We start from the raw sequence: 23,279 nt of genomic DNA, 5'->3' as shown, positions 1-23,279 counted from the left end.
GTTGGGAAACACAGGTCTATGTAGAGGACAGGAGCTTCTTCAGGGTCCGGTACAGTACACGCAATGTCCCAAAAAAGTAAAATGGAGCCGCCCTCACCTGGTCGAAAGGAGCAGGTAACCCTGGTACAGGTAAGGAGTAGTACAGAACATGTAATACCTCCTTGTACTGTAAGGGGCGCTACCAGACACCAGTCAGTACATGCACTTTAGGAATACAGGGGTTTTACCAGTGAAATGTCCATTCTGATTGGTCGGATCTTCCAGCGATTGACACGTTTCACAGATCTGGACTGTCTGTACATTGTAGGTTGAGTCTGGTTTCAAGTTACAATGGTCCAGAAAAGACCATTGTATGTTGAAACTATTGTATGTTGAGGCCATTGTAAGATCACTGTATATGTAAAAGAGCACTGGGGAGTGGGAACTTTTCATTGGCCCTATAAGATCAATTAGCTATAACCACTGGAAACGTGTCCCTTACTTTAGATTGCCTTTATATTTAACCTGCTCACCCACTATAGGAACTGACTAAACCCCACAGTATATGGACACCTGCTGATTCAGCAGCTGCCAGCGACACTAAAAAACTGAACACCATGCCAGCTACATGTATGTAAAAGGTATATATGTATGTATGTGTCACGCCGGGCGCTCCGGGTCCCGCTGCCTCCCCGGAGCGCTCGTGTCCGCCCTCGGATCGCGCCCCGTCTCACTCACCTCTCGCCCCCGTCTGCATCCTCCCGGCGCATGCGGCCCCGCTCCCTAGGGCGCGTGCGCGCCGACTTGCTTAAATTTAAAGGGTCAGTGCACCACTAATTGGTGCCTGGCCCAATCACTCCCTAACCTATAAAAACCCACTTCCCCTTCCTGTCCTTGCCGGATCTTGTTGCCTTGTGCCCTGAGAAAGCATTAAAGTGTGTCCCAAGCCTGTGTACCTTGACCTTCTGCTGTTGCCCCGAACTTCGCTGCCTGCCCTGACCTTCTGCTACGTCTGACCTCGCCTCTGTCTAGTCCTTGTGTACCGCGCCTGTCTCAGCTGCCAGAGAGGTCGAGTCGCTACTGGGGAACACGACCTGGTAGTTACTGCCGCAGCAAGTCCATCCTGCTTTGCGGCGGGCTCTGGTGAACACCAGTAACTGCTTAGAACCGATTCCCCAGTACGGCTCGCGTCATCGCCTCTCTGGCACAGAGGATCCACCTCCAGTGTCTGCACCAGCCGCTAGTCCGGACCCTGACAGTATGTATGTAACAATCATAAGAAAAGAAAGGTTACCTTGTTAGTTGCTGGAGCATTAGAAGAGTTGCGAATGGGAGGCAAATTATCCGTGGTTTGCTGGAAGGGAGGCCTTTGTTCTGTAAGTTTTATTTCTGTTAAGAAATTCTGTTAAAGGAAAATAGGAAAATAAAACTGTAGCATGACCTCTAATAGAGCAAGCATGACACTAGATTTATTGTGTTAGTAGCTCAAAGCAATCATTGTCCAGCATTTCTTACATGCTCAATATCTGTACAAAGCTGATTCTTTTTATGTGCATTCTGGGAAATGTAATCTTCTATCAGGAACTGAAGTTTGAAAAATAAAGCTGGTTTTACACTAGCGAAGTACAGACACATTTTTGAATACATCTTACAGCCACATGTCCCGGCCTGGCTGCTGGTCTGATAATGTGAATAGGGCTCATCAGACCCGCAAGTTGGGCCAGGACTTGAGGCCACAATTTGGACCTAAAAATGCATCTGTAAATCAAGTGTATATGCACACCATATAATCCGCTGTGTTATTCATGACAGAAAACCAAGATATAACACCAGACGTACGCTATAACATATTTTCCTACCCATTGAAGTCAATGGGTAGCAAAATACGCATCTGAGTTTGCTACCCATTGACTTCAATGAACTTACAGTAAATTCGATTTGTCACGAACTTCTCAGCTCGGCAGTTGATGACTTTTCCTGCATAAATTAGTTCAGCTTTCAGGTGCTCCGGTGGGCTGGAAAAGGTGGATATAGTCCTAGGAGACTCTTTCCTAGGACTGTATCCACCTTTTCCAGCCCACCGGAGCTCCTGAAGGCTGAACTGATTTACGCAGGATAAGTCATCAACTGCCGAGCCGAGAAGTTCATGATGAATCGAATTTACTGTAAGTTCGCTCATCTCTAGTTGAGACCATAACTATGGAAACCTGGTAACTGGTTCTGAAGCCCCAAAATGTCATCCAAAAATAGGAAAAAGTGAGGATTAAAGAAAAAATAAGTAAAATAACTAATACAGAAAGCAAGTCCTTACATATAAGTAAGTAAGATCTGCTGGGAGCTGTAAATCACTGTCTATGTAGAGGACAGGAGCTTCTTCAGGGTCCTGTACAGTACACACTGTCCTAAAAAAGTAATGGAGCCGCCCGCACCTGGAGCAGCTATTCCTGTCAAAAGGTAAAGAGTGTGTAGTACCTCCCTGTACTGTAGGGGGCGCTACCAGACACCAGTCAATGCATACACTTTAGGAATACAGGGGTTTTACCAGTGAATGCCCATTCTGATTGGTCAGACCTTCCGGGTATTGACATGTTTTGCAGATCTGGACTGTCTGTAGTATTGTATGTTGAGTCTGGTTTCAAGTTACAATGGTCCACAAAAGACGTATGTATGTTGAAAATATTGTAACCTGAGGCCATTGTAAGTTGAGAGGTCACTGTATTGACTATTGGTAAGACAAGTGCTCCCCAACCTCCAGCTCTTCATTTGTTTTAGAAGTACAGCTCCCATAATATTCTCAAAACTGGCATTATGGAAGATGTAGATTGGGAAACACTGGGTTAACTATGGGCCTGGTCCTTGTGGAGTCATGCAAAATCTTACTAATCCTTTATAATGTGGTAGAACAGTGTTTCCCAATCAGGGTGCCTCCAGCTGCTGCAAAACTACAACTCCCAGCATGCCCGGACAGCCAACGGCTGTCCGGGCATGCTGGGAGTTGTAGTTTTGCAGCAGCTATAGGCACCCTGGTTGGGAAACACTGGTGTAGACATAAACTGATAGACGGACGCTGCCTACCTTCAGATCGCCACCAATTTCTTGCCAGTCTTCCAAGGAGAAGTCCGCTGCAGTGGCCGGGGGTTTGTCTTTTCTTAGGGCGCGATTGTTCGGAGACAAAGCTTCAATTCTCTTTTCACAAAATGCTGTCAGATCTGGGTAGAGGCCTTCCTCTCCCAACCTAGACAATGACAATAGACTTAGTGCCCAGTGAAGCTTCCACATTGGTTCCAAAACATGTAGACAGCTCAGATACAACAGCAATCTGTACTATACAGAGCTTGTTCAATGGCTTTTATAACTAGAAATTAAAAAGGCCTCCTCTCCATTCATTCTCTGCCTGGGGTGCAGTCTGCTTCATCAGACCGGACAGGAATCAAGAGACCCTTGTTCACAGTATAGAACCTGTACCTATTACATTATCAGTATCAGTTTTGCAGGCAATGACAGTTTAAAGGGGTACTCCGGTGGAAAACTTATTTTAAATCAACTGGTGCCAGAAAGTTAAACAGATTTGTAAATGACTTCTATTTAAAAATCTTAATCCTTCCAATACTTATCAGCAGCTGTATGTTCCAGAAGAAGTTGTGTAGTTCTTTCCAGTACTGATCTCAGTGCTCTCTGCTGACACCTCTGTCCATGTCAGGAACTGTCCCGAGCCGGATACGTTTGCAATGGGGATTTGCTCCTACTATGGACAGTTCCTGACATGGACAGAGGTGGCAGCAGAGAGCACTGTGGTCAGGACTGGAAAGAACTACACAACTTCCTCTGGAACATACAGCAGCTGATAAGTACTGGAAGGATTAAGAATTTTTTTTTTTTAATAGAAGTAATTTACAAATCTGTTTAAACTTTCTGAAAATGTTTTCCAGTGGAGTACCCCTTTAAGCCAGTGTGTGAGTATGACAAACAGCAGCCAAGATTTCAGCTACCTATGACATAGAAAAAAAAAATATATATTATATATATATATCTCAACGTGTGTGTATGTTCCAGCATCACGTCCAAACAGCTAAAGATATTAACATGAAACTTGGCACACATGTTACTTATATGTCATCAAACATAGGATAGGTGATTTAACCCTTACTCACCCCCGTTCGCCAGGGGCGGGGTTTATGTTTAAAGTCCCATGCAAGTCAATGGGAAATATATGTTACTGCATAACTTCCAAACGGCTGGAGATATTTCTATAATACTTGGTCACATGTTACTTATATGTCCACTTAAAATATAGGATAGTTAATTTAACCCTTAACTACCCCCATTTGTGAGGGTCAGGGCTTTTGTTTAAAGTCCCATGCAAATCAATGGGAAATGTATGTTCTCACATAACTTCTGTACGGCTGGAGATATTTCAATACCTGGTCACATAGTACAGGTCGGGATGGGAGGTCAAAAGCTTCCTCCTTTGTTTATTTTTCTTCCCAACAAGGATTAGGAAGGAAAAACTGGGCAACGCCGGGTACTCAGCTAGTATATTAATAAAGTTAGAATTTTTTTAACTGGGCCATAAATACTTTATTCAATAACGAAATCTCCCTCTTTCACCATCCTCAGCAAATAGACAATGCAAGTGATTTAACGTCTCATGTAAACAAGATATACAGTCCTTCCCTGTATTGTCCGATCTCAGAATCAGGCTATATACTAAAGATAGAACTGACTGTGCTGAAAAATAATTCTCTACCTAGGACATCTTTCCTTCTCTTCAGAAAAGGAAAATATAAAGTTCACCAAACATAGGTGTTCATTACATTACATATGCCAAATATATTAAGTGGTGGAGCAGCATGTTATAAATATAAGGGTAGTACACTTTATTTTTTTACATTACACTTCAGTACACCACTTTGTATGGTTCCCCCGCTGTGACTTTTAAACCCACAGCGCAAAAATCTACAACTTAAATTATTATTTTTTTTTTTTTTAAAGCCACAGACAGTTTTAAAAGCCATGTCTGGGCTGGTGCATGTTTGCAGTGTAATTGAGGGCAAGGCATAAAACGTTCCAAGTTTTGTTGAAAAGTTGCACATTAGGCTATGTTTACACAGCGTAAAATCTGCAGAATGTCCACCCAGAAAAAAAAAATAAGGGTGAACATTCCGCATGTTTGCATGTTCTGCTGGTGCTAGAACCACTCTGAAATGTCTGAAAAGGACTAGTCTAGTGCAGACTATTCCTCCTCCGTTGTGCCCTTTGTGAACTTGCTCATTGTTTCTCTGGATTCTGATCAAATATGCATTGCCGTTTATTAAAGGAGTAGTCTAGTGCAGACTATTCCTCCTCCGTTGTTTAAAAAAAAAAAAAAAACCTTTCACTCTCCTTCCTGCGTTCCCCCAAAGCACCACTATAGCTGATCAGTCCTCCGATCCGGTCTTCTGCCTTCTTCCTGTGCACGGATCGTCACACGGCGCTCAGCCTATTACCGGTCGCAGTGATGTCCCGCCTCGGTGATAGGCTAAGCGCTTTGTGACGATGCGTGCACAGGAAGAAGGCAGAAGACCGGACCGGAGGGCTGATCAGCTGAAGTGGCACTCCTGGGGAACGCAGGAAGGCGAGTGAATTTTTTTTTTTTTTAAAGAGCCCGGGTACAACGGAGGAGGAATAGTCTGCACTAGACTACTCCTTTAATAAATGGCAATGTATATTTGATCAGAATCCAGAGAAACAACGAGCAAGTTCATAGTGTCTGTGGATGTCAAAATTGGGATTTCCATGGCAGGTGTCTTTGCCGCAGAAATTCCGTTGTGTGCACGGCGCAGCAGAATCTCTTTTAAGTCATGGGGAATCGTCTGGAGCAGAATTTCTGAGCTGAATATTTCTGTGGAATTTCACTAAAAAATAAAAAATAAAATAAAAAGGCAAAAGCAAGCCACTTTTTCAAAAAATCCCTTTAGATATAGAAAAAAAGCTCCACCAAAAAGGCTCTAAACCAACTGATAACATTTTTTAATAGAAGTAATTTACAAATCTGTTTAACTTTCTTGCACCAGCCCCACTGGTTTTACTTTACTAGATCCCTTGTAACAATGTATTCTCTGAACCCAATTAATTCTTCACCTCCTGAAATATAAGTGCTGCTGCCTACACACTGGCCCACATTTACTAGAACTGTATCTGTACATGTATCATAATGGAGCACTGCAATTAAAGGGGTATTCCAGGAAAAAAAAAAAAAAATTTTATATATCAACTGGCTCCAGAAAGTTAAACAGATTTGTAAATTACTTCTATTTAAAAATCTTAATCCTTTCAGTACTTATGAGCTTCTGAAGTTAAGGTTGTTCTTTTCTGTCTAAATCCTCTCTGATGACACGTGTCTCGGGAAACGCCCAGTTAAGAAGCAAATCCCCATAGCAAACCTCTTCTAAACTGGGCGTTTCCCGAGACATGAGTCATCAGAGAGCACTTAGACAGAAAAGAACAACCTTAACTTCAGAAGCTCATAAGTACTGAAGGGATTAAGATTTAATAGAAGTAATTTACAAATCTGTTTAACTTTCTGGAGCCAGTTGATATATATATAAAAAAAAAAAAGTTTTTTACCCCTTTAAGGCACATTATGCTGTTTGCACCAAAAACTGGAAAATGTGCCATGCTCAGCAAGGGGAAGAGAGATAAGGTTCTATCTGGAACAGGGTGTGGCTTAAAATTCTGTGCAAAATAATTCCACATTTGGAGGGGGATTTTATCATTGTATGTAGACTATATCTTTGTTATAAATGTGTCGCAGTTCCTTTTTTGCTACTGCCGAAAAAGTCACGAGAGAGGAACCAGACTAAAAGGTTCTGTAGTTTTGCAAAAAAAATGTAAAAAAAAAGTGAAATGTGTCCTAGCACCATATTTATCACATGCCATGCAACTAGTTAATAAATTTGGCGCACATACATATTACCCCCACACAAATTAAAAAGGTGGTCCAATAGGAATGGACCACAAAAGGTAAATAGTTCACCGGCAACAATTTGTCTAGCGCCTTTTGACAATCCTTTGTAGGGTACAATGATAACTCTATACCAGTGGTCTCCAACCTGCGGACCTCCAGATGTTGCAAAACTACAACTCCCAGCATGCCCGGACAGCCAAAGGCTGTCCGGGCATGCTGGGACTTGTAGTTTTGCAACATCTGGAGGTCCGCAGGTTGGAGACCACTGCTCTATACATTATCCAACAAGTTAGTTCTCTGCAAAGCCCTGCACCCAACAGAACCACTGCCCATCTGCAGTACATGGGGGAGATTTATCAAAACGTGTGCAGAGGAAGAGTGGTGCAGTTGCCCATAGCAACCAATCAGATCGCTTCTTTCATTTTGCAGAGGCCTTGTTAAAAATGAAAGAAGCGTGCTGATTGGTTGCTATGGGCAACTTTTCCTCTGGACAGGTTTTGATAAATCTCCCCCCATATGATTTAATCCATTACTGAAACCTATCCAGGACATTCAATATGAATACCAGTGGGTAGAACCCAGGGTCGGCAACATGGAAGGCATCTCCTGCAGCAAGTATGAGGGCAACTCTCACCCAGACCAATTCCAGTGACCCCTCGATCTACGATGGCCCCAACATACGATAATTTCAACATGCGATGGCCTCTCAGAGGCCATCGCATGTTGAAGACAGCATCAACATACGATGCTTTTGTATGTCGGGGCCATCGCATAAACGGCTATCCGGCAGCGCAGACTGCTTCAGCTGCCACCAGATAGCCGTTTACGGTGCCCCGTGTGGTCCGGTGATGTCTCTTACCTGTCCTCGGGGCTCCGGTGCGTCCTCTTCGGGATCCCCTGCATCGTCGGCGCTCTCCATTGACATCATCACGTCGCTGCGCACGCCGTCCCGTCATCCAATAGGAGCGGCGTGCGTAACAACATGGATGGCGGCGACGGAGCACGCGGATGCCAGGGAAGCAGAGGCCTTGCCGGAGCGTCGGGGACACCCCGGGGACAGAGATGGACGGCGACATCCCGGAGCGGCGGGGACAGGTGAGTACAACTTCCTCTAACAGTGGTCTATAACCTGCGGACCTCTAGATGTTGCAAAACTACAACACCCATGCTGGATGTTGTAGTTTTGCAACATCTGGAGGTCCGCAGGTTGTAGACCACTGTCCTATACTTTACATTGCACGATGGTTTCAACAAACGATGGTTCATTTGGAACGGATTACCATCGTATGTTGAGGGACCACTTGTATAGAAAAAAAAAAAGACAAAAAAAAAAACTTTTCACAAGTCACACTGCAGAATCTCCGGGCAGAAAGTTTCCGCCTGGAGATTCCAAGTGCGGCCAGCAGACACTGCAGTCTCCAATAGACCGCAATGTGTTCCGCGAGTATTTCCGCCAGAAGAAAGAGCAACGCCATTCTTCAGGTGGACATTTCCAAGCGGATTTTCCATTCACAAATTCCGAAGTGTGAATTTGTGAACGGAAACCCATTCACTACACTAGACATTTTAGCAAGCGGAAATTCAGAAGGTGTGACTGGGAGTGCGGAATCCCATTGAAGTCTATGGGCTTTAATTTGAGGCAGAATTCCGCGAGCAGTAATTCTGCCGTGTGAATAGACCGTAAGGCTAGGTTCACACTGCGGAATCTCCAAGCAGAAAGTTTCCAATAGACTGCAATGTGTTCCGCGAGTATTTCCGCCTGAAGAATGAGCAACGCAATTGTTCAGGCGGAAATTTTCAAGCGGATTTTCCCGTTCACAAATTCTGACATGTGAATTTGTAAACGGAAACCCATTCACTACACTATACATTTTAGTAAGCAGAATTTCTGTCCGCAATTTTAAAGTGGAATTGCAGGCGGAAATTCCGTAGTGTGAACCTAGCCTAACACTTTAATTACCACAAGGAGGGAGATTTATCAAAACCTGTGTAGAGGAAGGAGTGGTGCAGTTGCCCATAGCAACCAGATTGCTTTTTTTTCCCAAAAAGTATCAAACATGAAAGCAGCTGACCTCTTCCATTACATAGGTATTGATAAATTTCCCCCAAGGTCTGTGAGTTACCTCTGGCTTCTCCATGGATAGGATCTGACACTTGGGCCTGCAGCCTGCTCTCTTCCTCCGCCATCCTGTGGGACGGCCTCCGTCCCGGCTTTTGACACCTGTTCAGACTGAGTGTATGAAGATTCCCCACATGATGGTATTGAAGAATCAGAGAAACCTCTTGAAAATTTCCCATCACCGGAGCCCTCCATGTCTGAGAAGGTCACATGCTTAGCTGAATGCTTGCGTTTGTTGTTTTTGCGATGTTTCTTCCCTCCGCGGCGGGTTTTCTTGATAGATTTCGGAGCCCCACTGGGTTTGTCCTGAACTTGCATATACCATGTGAACACTTCATTATTTCTGTAGTCCTGAACATCCCTGAGAAATTTCACCCTCTTAGTGGCAACTATAGAATCTTGAAGTTTATCCATTTTCTCTTTCAGCTGTTTCTCCCATGTTTTATAAGCCGCGCACTCATGATAGACTTGTAGTTCTGCTTCCACCTTTTTTATATCCTCCTGCACCTTTTCTAGCTGCTCTTGCTGACTTGACACAATCAAACGCATTAGTTTCATGGAGTGGTACGAGAGACAGGCGTTCCATTCCGCTAGAAATTCAGACGAGAAGATAATAGCGGGCTGTTTTGTTAGGCGCAATCCACGAGGGATCATCTCTTTTTCGAGATATTTATTCATCGTCGTGAGATCCCACCACAGCACTAATTCTTTAGACGAAAGTTGCTCCAATTTTGTCATTAAAACCTTCATGGTCTTGGGTATCGGATCAGTCTTGACGCCAGGCTTGGCTCCAAACAGTGCCGCAGCTTTTCTCAGGCGTTTAGAATCATCCATAACATTTTTTAGGCAAGATGCCTGATCTAACAATCCCTCTTCCTCCATGATAACTCTAAACCAGAAATCCAAATCCTCAATTCATAAACTATACACAGAAGAGTGTGCAAAAACACATGCAGGTCGTACAGCTCACCCGGCGAGTGCTGCGCTGTCCATAAAGGTAAGTATCCAGGGCTTCAAGATTCCACCCTAAAAATCTTCTTTTACTCAACAAATAATAAAACCCCATACACAGAGGAGCACAAATGAGATGACCCTCATGGGCCTACAAACTGAACAGTGAGGCCGACCAACATATCCCAGTCACATGACCAAACTCCAGATAACAGCTAAGACATGGAACTGGAGCAAAGTGAAACGTCTGGACTTCCAGTTGGAGCAAAAACTTAACTTATATAAATAACGTTCTATAGAGAAGCCAGCAACACAAATACACAGCAATAGGTGGCGACATGCATTGCTAACTACACATCTCACCTAGCAGTAAGTAACGGCATGGGATAATCCACACGGCACAGTAGGTTAGACTGTCTGATAAAGCTGGCACATCTGCAGACTTGTCTAGTCTAAGTTTGCACTGTCTATTTGAAGTTTAGATCAGTGTTTCTCAAGCGCAATCCTCAAGTCCCCCCCAACAGGTCATGTTTTCTGGATTTCCTTAGTCTTTCACAGATGATATACCGTATTTTTCGTCCTGTAGGACGCACCGGCGTATAAGACGCACCCAATTTATAGGTGCAAAATCGAAAAAAATAAAGATTTTGAACCCAATAGTGGTCTTCAACCTGCGGACCTCCAGATGTTGCAAAACTACAACTCCCAGCATAGCCCGGACAGCCGTTGGCTGTCCGGGCATGCTGGGAGTTGTAGTTTTGCAACATCTGTAGGTCCGCAGATTGAAGACCACTGCGTAGGAGGTAATACTCACGTGTCGCCGTCGCTCCGTGTCGCGTCACCGCTGCCCTGGATGTCGCTCCATCGCTGTCGCCGTGTCCCCGTCGGAATGTCTCTGCTGCCGGCCGGGTATCCTTGCTCTTCGTCGCCGCCATCACGTCGTTACGCACGCCGACGGACGTGATGACGAGGAAGGAGAGCGCCGGCCATACAGGGGATCCCTGAACAGAGAAGACACCGAGGAGGCAGGTATGGTCCCTCCCGGTGTCCTGTAAGCACTAACCCGGCTATTCTGTCGGGCTGTTCGGGACGCCGCGGTGAAATCGCGGCGGTCCCGAACAGCCCGACTGAACAGCCGGGTTAGTGTCACTTTCCCTTCAGACGCGGCGGTCAGCTTTGATCGCCGCGTCTGAAGGGTTAATACAGAGCTTCACTGCAATCGGTGATGTCCTGTATTAGCCGCGGGTCCCGGCCGTTGATGGCCGCAGGGACCGCCGCGATAGGGGTGTATTCGCCGTATAAGACGCACCGACTTTTCCCCCCCAGTTTTGGGGAAGAAAAAGTGCGTCTTATACGGCGGAAAAAACGGTAATTGTGGTGATGCCTGATTCACTGACCATAATTACATCATCTGTGAAAGACTAAGGAAATCCAGAAAACATGATCTGTTGGGGGGACTTGAGGACTGCGCTTGAGAAACACTGCTTTAGATCAACTGTTAGGCTAAGTTTTTACTTGTTTTTTTGTGCTACGTTTTTTGGGTAGAAAAAAACGCCTAAAAAAAAGCCTAAAAAAACGCCTGAAAAAACGCCAGTGCAATTTCCTGCTGGAACCATCTGGCCAATCACAGCTCTCTGCGGGAAATATGAATATGTGTATATATACGTCAGTGCAGGGGACCATAGAAGAGCGACCGCATCTAAACATTATACAGGAAGATCGCAACGGCGATCTGTCAATTAGTACAGGTACTACTACTCCAATCATGGAACAGTGTGTTCCATGCTGGGAGTAGTAGTACTACCTAAAAGAATGTAAAAAATTAAGAAAAAAAGTGAAAAACACACACACTACATTTTTATTATTGTCGGCTACATTTTTAGGTCCCCGCCCAAATAAATTTATCCCTGTTTAAAAAGTAATAAAAATTTTGTTATAAAAAAGATACATTTCGTTAGATACAATTTTTTTATTCACTACTGTATTAATTTATTTTTTTAATGGTACCCTACGAAATTTTATTAAAAAACGTATCTCCATCACTTTTTTGGATCACTAAAGTCCAAAAAAGAATAAAAACCGCCTGCAAAAACGCCAAAGTTAAAACCCACATATCGTTTTTCTTGGCGTTTTTTCACTCCCATAGACTTCTATGGAAGAAAAACGCCACGATTTTGACAAAAAAATCGCCAGTGGCTCATCATGCAGCGATTACCAACAATCTGAAAAACGCCAAAAAAGAGTGAAAAAACGCTAAAAGGATAAAAAAAATAAAACGCCAAAGTGAAAAATGCCAAGTGGAATAAGAATTTTGCGATTTCTCATTGATTTACAGCTAACATCTGGACGCAGCGTTTTTTGCCCGAAAAAACGCCATGCAGAAGAATTGGCGTTTTTGTCCCCCCAAAAAAACAAGTGGAATTCCAGCCTTAGTTGGCCTACTTTAGGCAAAGATAGTGCACCAGAATTTTTGGTGCATGGCATTGTATTTTAACCCCTTAAGGACTCAGCCCATTTTGGCCTTAAGGACTCAGACAATTTAATTTTTACGTTTTCATTTTTTCCTCCTCGCCTTCTAAAAATCATAACTCTTTTATATTTTCATCCACAGACTAGTATGAGGGCTTGTTTTTTGCGCGACCAGTTGTCCTTTGTAATGACATCACTCATTATATCATAAAATGTATGGCGCAACCAAAAAACACTATTTTTGTGGGGAAATTAAAACGAAAAACGCAATTTTGCTAATTTTGGAAGGTTTTGTTTTCACGCCGTACAATTTCTGGTAAAAATGACGTGTGTTCTTTATTCTGAGGGTCAATACGATTAAAATTATACCCATTATTATATACTTTTATATTATTGTTGCGCTTAAAAAAAATCACAAACTTTTTAACCAAATTAGTACGTTTATAATCCCTTTATTTTGATGACCTATAACTTTTTTATTTTTCCGTATAAGCGGCGGTATGGGGGCTCATTTTTTGCGCCATGATCTGTGCTTTTTTTTGATACCACATTTGTATATAAAAAACTTTTAATACATTTTTTATAATTTTTTTTTTAATAAAATGTATTAAAAAAGTAGGAATTTTGGACTTTTTAAATTTTTTTTCATTCACGCCGTTCACCGTACGGGATCATTAACATTTTATTTTAATAGTTCGGACATTTACGCACGCGGCGATACCAAATATGTCTATAAAAAATGTTTTTTACGCTTTTTGGGGGTAAAATAGGAAAAAACGGACGTTTTACTTTTTTATTGGGGGAGGGGATTTTTCACTTTTTTTTTACTTTTACTTTTACATTTTTTACATTTTTTTTTACACTTGAATAGTCCCCATAGGGGACTATTCATAGCAATACCATGATTGCTAATACTGATCTGTTCTATGTATAGGACATAGAACAGATCAGTATTATCGGTCATCTCCTGCTCTGGTCTGCTCGATCACAGACCAGAGCAGGAGACGCCGGGAGCCGCACGGAGGAAGGTGAGGGGACCTCCGTGCGGCGTTATGAATGATCGGATCCCCGCAGCAGCGCTGCGGGCGATCCGATCGTTCATTTTAATCGCGAACTGCCGCAGATGCCGGGATCTGTATTGATCCCGGCACCTGAGGGGTTAATGGCGGACGCCCGCGAGATCGCGGGCGTCGGCCATTGCCGGCGGGTCCCTGGCTGCGATCAGCAGCCGGGATCAGCCGCGCATGACACGGGCATCGCTCCGATGCCCGCGGTTATGCTTAGGACGTAAATGTACGTCCTGGTGCGTTAAGTACCACCTCACCAGGACGTACATTTACGTCCTGCGTCCTTAAGGGGTTAAGCCAGTCCATGCCAATCCTCTTGCTTGGCAAGGCATTTTACTGTTTATATCCAAATTGTTGCTTGCCACAATTTTGGCGCAAATTGACCTAACAGCCATAGCAAATTTGGGCAACTGTTCTCAGTGCTTTAAAGCATCAGTCCAAAGTTCAAGCTTTAGTTCCAGTGTGGGAAGACACAGGCCATGTTGGGTGGTACAGTTTAGGAGGAAACCGTGCCACGCTCAGTCCTTTACTAATGAATAAAAATTGTGCACGGAACTTTGCTAAGTATGGTACGGCTGCCTAGGCAACTGTAACGTTCAGAGTGGCCCCTGACTCACCAACTGAGCTTAACTGAAGATTGTGTGGGCTCACAACTTTACGCTTTAAAGGGGTACTCCGCTGCTCAGGGTTTGGAACAAACTGTTCCGAACACTGGAGCCGGTGCAGGGAGCTAGTGACCTCATAGCCCCAAACCCCCTCATAGTGTCACACCCCGTCCCGTTAATGCAAGTCTATGGGAGGGGGCATGACGGCTGTCACGACCCCTTTCATGAACTGGCATTGAGGGGGTGGGGAGTGACGTAATGAGGGGGCGGGGCTATGACGTCACAAGCTCCCGACGCCTGCTCCAGCATTCGGAACAGTTTGTTCAAAATGCTGAGCAATGGAGTACCCCTTTAAGGGTACGTTCAGACGAGCGGATCCACAGCGTATTTTACGCTGTGGATACGCTGCTAAAGGACCACTACAGGGTGCCTTTAGATGTGCCTGCTCAGAGCGGCAATACGCCCCTACGAGCAGATACACTGCTGCGGTGTGAGAGTTGCTGCGCATGCGCGGTGTACTCTCACACATCGCGGCCGCTCCCCCTGCTCCCTGAGCTAGGCCGAGAGCAGCCTCGATGTACGAGTATACTGCGCATGCGCGCAGCGACTCGCACATTGCATCGAGAAATCGATAGCAAGTCGCAGTTGCGAACAACTTAGATTGTAGCCCTGAAAGACAATTCACAGTCTGCATTATTGTTCAGATTGTTTTTATCGGTGCAAATAAAATCATTTATTGCATGAAGTATTACCTGAGAACTCTCAAGATCTTCTCAAGATGTTTGACGTCCTTACATTCCTCAATGAACTTGTAGTCAAGATGATCGACTGGAATCTGATGGGTTTTGGTTGTTCCTTGGTAATACCCACTCATTGCTTGGAAAAATAGAAAGTTTAGGATGTTTATATAAATTTCACAAATACTTAGAATGGTACAAAAGGAGCATTTACATGAAAAAAAGAAATATGGTGCGGCCACCTACAGTCACCTGACAAGTACTAAACATGCGTTCTCTGATATGCCAGAGAAAACAAACATTATTTTGCTTAATTGCTACCTTCTGGATTTCTGCCACATATTGTATGGCATATGTTTTCCCCTAGGTAAAAAAAAAATACGCTTTGTGAACATAACCTTAAAGGGGTACTCCGTTGGCAAGCGTCAGAACTAAATGTTCTGAACACTGTTTTCTTGCTGCGGGGGTCGGCCACGCCCCTCGTTATGTCACAGCCACACCCCTCAATGCAAGTCTATGGGAGGGAGTGTGACGACCGTGACCCCCCCTCCCCTCCCATAGACTTGCATTGAGGGGGCATTTTTTTGGAAAAACGCTGGCCAGTGGAGTACCCCTTTTAAGCGTCAAGAAGATTTAGTAAAATTGCACTTAAAGGGTTATCCAGGAAAAAACTTTATATATGTCAACTGGCTCCAGAAAGTTAAATAGATTTGTAAATTACTTCTATTAAAAAAATCTTAATCTTTTCAGTACTTTTGAGCTGCTTTAGTTGAGTTGTTATTTTCTGTCTAAGTGCTCTCTGATGACACCTGTCCATAGTAAACCTCTTCTACTCTGTGCAGTTCCCGAGAAAGGCAGAGATGTCAGCAGAGAGCACTGTTGCCAGACGGAAAAGAACAACTCAACTTCAGCAGCTGATAATTGTTGGGAGGATTAAGATTTTTTAAAGGACATTTCCGGTGCTCACTTTTCTTACTGTATCTGTTCCGGGCTGCAAAAAAAAAAAAGAAAATAAGCTTTCTCTTGCCTGCCTACGCTCCCCCGATGCTCCGGTACAGGTGTTCGGTCCCCGGGCTGTATTCTTCTTACTTCCTGTTAGCCCGGCAAGTCAGATGGAGCTTCAGCCTATCACTGGCCGAGGCGGGACATCGCTGCGGCCGGTGATAGGCTGAAGCTCCGTGTGACGTGCCGGGCTAACAGGAAGTAAGAAGAATACAGCCCGGGGACCGAACACCTGTATCGGAGCATCGGGGGAGTCTAGGCAGGTAAGAGAAAGTGTGTTTTATTTTTTTTTTTCCAGCCTGGAACGGATTAAATAAGAAAAGTGAGCACCGGATATCTCCTTTAACCCCTTAAAGACCAAGGACGTACAGGTACGCCCTTGGTCCTGCTCTTTTGATATAACGCGGGGTTACACAGTAACCCCGCGTCATATCACGGCGGGCCCGGCGTCATAGTGAAGCTGGGACCCGCCTCTAATAGCGCGCAGCACCGATCGCGGCGCCGCGCGCTATTAACCCTTTAGCCGCGCGCTCAGAGCTGAGCCGCGCGGCTAAAAGTGTAAGTGAAAGTTCCCGGCTAGCTCAGTCGGGCTGTTCGGGATAGCCGCTGTTAATCACGGCATCCTGAACAGCTGACAGGACAGCGGGAGGGCCCCTTCCTGCCTCCTCGCTGTCCGATCGCCGAATGACTGCTCAGTGCCTGAGATCTAGGCATGAGCAGTCATGCGGCAGAATCGTTGATCACTGGTTTCTTATGAGAAACCAGTGATCAGCATAGGAGATCAGTGTGTGCAGTGTTATAGGTCCCTATGGGACCTATAACACTGCAAAAAAAAAGTGGAAAAAAAAAAGTGAATAAAGATCATTTAACTCCTCCCCTATTAAAAGTTTGAATCACCCCCCTTTTCCAATAAAAAAAAAAAACACAGTGTAAATAAAAATAAACATATATGGTATCACAGCGTGCGGAAATGTCCGAATTATAAAAATATATCGTTAATTAAACCGCTTGGTCAATGGCATGCGCGTAAAAAAATTCCAAAGTCCAAAATAGTGCATTTTTGGTCACTTTTTATATCATTTAAAAATGAATAAAAAGCGATCAATAAGTCCTATCAATGCAAAAATGGTACCGTTAAAAACTTCAGATCACGGCGCAAAAAATTTGCCCTCATACCGCCCCATACACGGAAAAATAAAAAAGTTATAGGGGTCAGAAGATGACAATTTTAAACGTATTAATTTTCCTGCATGTAGTTATGATTTTTTCCAGAAGTACGACAAAATCAAACCTATATAAGTAGGGTATCATTTTAACCGTATGGACCTACAGAATAAAGATAAGGTGTAATTTTTACCGAAAAATGTACTACGTAGAAACGGAAGCCCCCAAAAGTTACAAAACAGTGTTTTTTTTTCAATTTTGTTGCACAATGATTTTTTTTCCAGTTTCACCGTAGATTTTTGGGCAAAATGACTGACGTCATTACAAAGTAGAATTGGTGGCGCAAAAAATAAGCCATCATATGGATTTTTAGGTGCAAAATTGAAAGAGTTATGATTTTTTTAAAGGCAAGGAGCAAAAAACGAAAATGCAAAAACGGAAAAACCCCCGGTCCTTAAGCAATTTACAAATCTGTTTAACTTTCTGGAGCCAGTTGATATATAAAAAAAAGTTTTTTCCTGGATAACCCATTTAACAAGTCCTGGGCTAAATGACGAGGAACATATTATGGGGGGGGGGGGGGGATTTATCAAAACCTGTGTAGAGGAAAAATGCTGCAGTTGCCCATAGCAACCAATCAGATTGCTTATTCCATTATTTTAGAGGACTTTTAAAAAAAATAAAAGAAGCGATCTGATCGGCCACTACACCATGTAGAAAAGCGCCATGTGGGTTTAGCATTGACGTTTTTTTCTGTTTTGTTTTTTTCCTCATTCCTTCAGTAGAAATCCTAGAGCAGTGTTTCCCAACCAGGGTGCCTCCAGCTGTTGCAAAACTACAACTCCCAGCATGCCCGGACAGCCTTTGGCTGTCCGGGCATGCTGGGAGTTGTAGTTTTGCAACATCTGGAGGCACTCTGGTTGGGAAACGCTGTCCTAGAGTCACATGATGAAAGAATCACATGATTTTTTTTTCATGATCAAAACACAGGGGGATAAACACCAAGGCAGAAAACAACTTTAAAAAAAAAAAAATATGAAAAACTAGCCTCATTGAGAAAAACAACGCCACTATCAGTTTTTCCCAACCAGGGTGTCTATAGATGTTTCAAAACTACAACTCTCATCTGTCCAGGCAAGCAGGAGTTGTAGTTATTGTAGCTAAACTGGTAAACACTGCCCTATATATATATATATATATATATATATATATATATATATATATATATATATATATCATTTCTTACATTCTATATACCTGCAGCAGTGCGGTTGGTCCGGTAGACGCCGTAATCAGCCGACGGGGCAACAAAGTTTCTCTGCACCCTACGCACACACAAACTTGCCGCTTGCCGTTGCTATGGTGATTCAACGCCCGCTCTGCGTTAACCAATAGCGGAGTAGAATGAGGGACCTCACAGGTTACTAGAGGGAAAAGGTTTCGGATGACGTCACAAGGGACGAATCAAAGACCGTGCCAAGTGAATAGGCGGCGGCCATTTTTATGGAGGCCGAAAAAAACCGAGTCGGCACAACATTTGGCCTCTAGTGTTTGGAAGTGTATATATTTTTGTCAGTGTTCCGTAGTGCTATAAGGCCGTGAATTATCCTCAATGTTTCATCCAGCAGTATATAATAAAATCAAAGGGGCCGAGCTTCTCTAGTTACCAACTGCTTGGTCACACGTCATTTCACGCAACTTGAATGACATTAAAGAATTTAGGGATTTTGTGCTTTATTTGAAAGCAGTTATTTAACCCATAGGGCAGTGTTTCCCAAACAGTGTTCTTCCAGCTGTTCCAAAACTACAACTCCCGGCATGGCTGGGCATGCTGGGAGTTGTAGTTTTGCGACAGCTGGAAGCACACTGGTTGGGAAACTGCAGACCTATAGCTGTTGTAAAACTACAACTCCCAGCATGTTCTGACATGGTAGTGTAGATGATATCCAGGATTGAAAAACTTATCCTGTACCCTAAGGATAAGGGATATGTTTTAGATCGCGGGGGTCCGACCACTGGGACCCCCGCAATCTCCTGTACGGGGCCCCGGCTCTCCGGCCAGATAGCGCGTCATCCACTGCACGAAGCGATGGCCCACATGCCCCCTCAGTACAGCGCTATGGCAGAGCTGGCGATTGCCAAAGGCCGCGCTCCGGCTCTCCCATAGAGTCGAATTGAGGAGGCGCGTCAACCACCATTGGTGCGGTGGTCAACATGCCCCCTTCCCATGGACTGCCGGGGCCCCATACGGGAGATCGTGGGGGGTCCCAGCGATCGGACCCCCCCACGATCTTTAGAATAGGGGATACGTCTTTTAATCCTGGAGTACTGCTTTAATTTCTGTGGTGGTAATGTGTATATGTGTCCCATATTTATTAGGCCCCTTTCACACTGATGTTGTGACCCGGCAGGCAGCGGACATCCAAAAAGGAGAGGAGAATAGCGGGAGAAAAATTAGTGCTTGCGATGTCTTTTTCTCCCACTACAAAAACAACGGCGCCCGACTGACCCCATTATAGTCAGTGGGATCCATCAGGACCGGTTGTTGCCTGCTGTGTCCCGTCATGATAACGTACGTCGAAGGCAAAAAAAAACTTCCGTTTTCGGTTGAGGCGCAACCGCAGTGTTAAAGTATCCTTAGATTGTTGTACAGCATGTGATAAATATGGTACTAGTACAATTATTGTTATTTTATTTTTTTAAATGATACTTCAGTGCACCCCTTTGCATGTATGGCTTCTCCTCTGCAACATTTTCTGCACCTTTCTTAACCCATTGCGACAAATTGTGGACTTTTTATAAATTATGTCAACAGCCAGATTTGTAAGCCAGGTCAGGGCTGGTGTAGATTAATGACAAATGGTTCAACAAATTTGACATGATAAATTCATGACCACATCTAAAGCAAAAGTCGCAATGAAAAGTGTCTAAGCATCAACTGCGACAAATCAACACCACTGAAACAGAATAAAACCAATGATAAATAGCCCCTTTGTACATTTTGATGTGGATTTATATACAGATTTTAAAGGTCCCATTGATTTCAAAAGGAAGAATTCATACAGAATTTCCAATTGAAGTCAGTGGGAGGCGTTTTATCATGAAAAATAACAAAACACTGATTTGGATGTGGAAATAGGGGGAATCCAGTGTTCATATCAGCACAGATATATCATATGTGATAGCTATAGAGCCGTGTGTAAGACAGCTTAATGTGAGAAATACCAAACAGTAAAAACTACAGAGAAATGAAGAATTCAAGTCCAATACGACACCTGCTTGATACATGCAGGTCACTGAGATGGTAAAGATGGCGAAATAGTACCAATTTACTTTAAGTTTACTGTTCCTGCTCTTATGTTATGTATTTTAACCCTTTATCATAGGTATCACAACCAGAACACTTTTTAAATAAAACATTAATAATGATAACAAACCAGTTCTATACAGAACACCGGACTGACCATTATCTTTTTGTAATATCTTAAAAGGTGCTGCCACCTTGTGGCATGAGTTGGGCATAGCAGTCATTGCTGGATGCAAAGTCCTGGGGAGGTCCACAGTTTGGGGACCACTGGTCTAAAGGGTCTGAAGTGATCCTTGTCAGGCCCAAGGCCTGATTATTAAAATCCTATATGTGTATTATAAATTATAACTGTGTGTTATGGATTGTCCAGGACATGGGTGAGAGGTCATTCGGATGGTGTGTCCTTTTGTGTATTGCATTTTATTGGGGGTCTGGCTGTTTGTTTACATCTCCTTTGAAGTCAAAGGCTTTTTTGAAGTCATGCACTCTGGTCCCATCCTATAATAAAACAGATAAGGGGCCAGGAAGAGAGAAGACCCCCTGGTGGGATCAGAGGGGAGGGGGGAATGGAGTCTAAGAACAGCTGGACTCTCACTCACTCATGGACTGATACCATCATCCTGTAAGAACTTCCTCTTTTGTTTTCTGAACTTGTCTTGCAAAACTTTTATATATTTTTGTACCTGTATGTCATTTGTTCCTGTATTTTTATATATATAGCACTGTGCTACCTTTTATCAGATTCAATGTTTAATTAATCAGCTCTGGTCTTTGATCTCTAAATATATGAGCTCACCTTTCTGAAGGAGGCTCTGGTAAAACACGTTTATCTAAGGGTTAATTTGGTGACTTGCTGGGACTAGTAGTGGATACCCAGAGGTCTGGCGGCTTTAACCCTTGCACCATCACACTCTCTAATGTCTTGGCTGGACCGATAGGGTGTGATCGTGACAATCATGATGGCTTACCATTTGCAGTTGATGTGTACAGACATCTTACGGTCAATGGACCCTTCATAGGGCCTTCATAGGGATGGTCAAGCTGCAGCAAATTGTACATAGTTGTACTGATGTGCAATGACAAGAACTGCATGAAATTTACGGTGTCACCTAGTGGGTGATATGAACTAACACAAGGGATTCTGCAAATAGAAAATAAAAATATTAGGAAACTTAAGGAGCAAAATGATAAGGCTAATGCTACATGACAATTTTGGTTGTGACAGGAATCACACAACTGCTCTCAGATGGATCTTTTTGTGAATGTCAGTCACGGTTGCTGCCACCTTTGGGTGCCAGTTTAACCCCATTTACTTTCCTTAGCTGCAATGCAGTGTGATCCATACAGTGCAACACCGCAATATATAGCCATATGTACCTGGACATAGCCAAAATCATTGTGTAGCCTGTCTGCTGGTTCCACTTGCTGTAGATGCTCCTGTGACTGAGGATATTTAGGCTCCGACAAAAAAAAAAAAAAAAATTCCACTATAATGCTGTCTTTTCCCCAAATTTTACATTTTTACAAGAGGTATTAGGAGAAAATGCCCTCCAAAATTTGTAACCCCATTTCTTCTGAGTATGGAAATACCCCATGTGTAGACGTAAAGTGCTCTGCAGGCGAACTACAATGCTCAGAAGAGAAGGAGCCACATTTGGCTTTTGGAAAGCAAATTTTGCTGAAATGGTTTTTGGGGGGGCATGTCGCATTTAGGAAGCCCCTATGGTGCCCGAACAGCAAAAAAGCCCCACATGGCATACTATTTGGGAAACTACACCCCTCAAGGAACGTAAAAAGGTGTTTTTTTTTCCACTGGTGTTACCAAATTTTTTTTTTCACAAGGGGTAATAGGAGAAAAAGTCCCCCAAAATTTGTAACACCATTTCTTAGGAGTATGGAAATACCCCATATGTGGATTTAAAGTGCTCTGCGGGGCTCAAGAGAAGAAGTGCCATTGGGCTTTTGGAGAGAGAATTTGGTTGGAATGGAAGTCGGGGGCCATGTGCATTTACAAAGCCCCCGTTCTACCAGTACAGTGGACTCCCCCCACCCACACACACGTGATATATGAAAAACTGTTCCAAAAATCTGTCAGACACATGTGGGGTGTTAATGCTTACTGCACCCCTCTTTACATTCCTTGAGGGGTGTAGTTTCCAAAATGGTGTCACATGTGGGGAGGTCCACTGTTCTGGCACTATGGGAGCTTTGTAAACACACATGGCCTTCAATTCCAGCCAAATTCTCTCTCCAAAAGCCCAATGCCACTCCTCCTCTTCTGAGCCCTGTAGTGCACCCGCAGAGCACTTTACATCCACATATGGGATATGTTCTTACTCAGAAGAAATTGTGTACAAAATTCTGGGGGGCTTTTTTTCCTCTCACCCCATGTGAAAATGAAATATTTTTGGTAACACCGGCATGTTAGTGTAAAAAATGTAAACATTTTACAATAACATGCTGGGGTAGACCCCAACTTTACCTAAGGTATAAAAGGAGAAAAAGTCCCCACAAAATTTGTTAGGCAATTTCATAGTTTCCAAAATGGGGTCACATGTGGGTGTTTTTTTTTTTTGTGTTTATGTCAGAACCAATGAAACAATCAGCCACCCCTGTGCACATCACCTCATGTACATGGTGCGCTCTAACGTCTGAGCCTTGTTGTGCACGTGCAGAGCATTTTACATCCACATAAGGGGCATTTCCGTACTCAGGAGAAATTGCATTACAAAATTTTGGGGGTCTTTTTTCCCCCCCCTTTTACCTCTTGTGAAAATGAGATGTGGCAACACCAGCATGTTCGTGTAAAAAAGGTTTTATTTAGACCCCAAATTTTCCTTTTCATAAGGGGTAAAAGGACAAAAAGCCCTGCAAAATTTGTTAGGCAATTTCTCCCGAGTACAGAAATACCCCATATATGGCCCTATACTGTT

The 23,279-nt window shown here is 43.6% G+C and overlaps 1 protein-coding gene across 3 annotated transcripts in view; it reads right to left on the bottom strand.

The window, feature by feature from the left end:
• Positions 1-18,447, bottom strand: part of SPAG1 (sperm associated antigen 1) — a 94,849-nt gene extending 76,402 nt beyond the window's left edge. For all 3 annotated transcript variants that reach the window (XM_056522400.1, XM_056522402.1, XM_056522401.1), the window contains exons 1-4: positions 18,297-18,447; positions 14,889-15,012; positions 3,055-3,214; positions 1,274-1,381 (exon numbers count right to left, since the gene is read on the bottom strand). In XM_056522400.1, the coding sequence (XP_056378375.1) occupies positions 1,274-1,381; positions 3,055-3,214; positions 14,889-15,010 (390 nt within the window). In that variant the 5' untranslated portion in view covers positions 15,011-15,012; positions 18,297-18,447. The remainder of the gene's footprint in view (positions 1-1,273; positions 1,382-3,054; positions 3,215-14,888; positions 15,013-18,296) is intronic.
• Between the last annotated feature and the right edge of the window lie 4,832 nt (positions 18,448-23,279).

Source organism: Hyla sarda, chromosome 5, assembly GCF_029499605.1.
Source record: "Hyla sarda isolate aHylSar1 chromosome 5, aHylSar1.hap1, whole genome shotgun sequence".
NCBI lineage: Eukaryota > Metazoa > Chordata > Amphibia > Anura > Hylidae > Hyla > Hyla sarda.
Note: the sequence above shows the minus strand (reverse complement) of the source record. Positions and strands in the feature narration are given on the sequence as shown.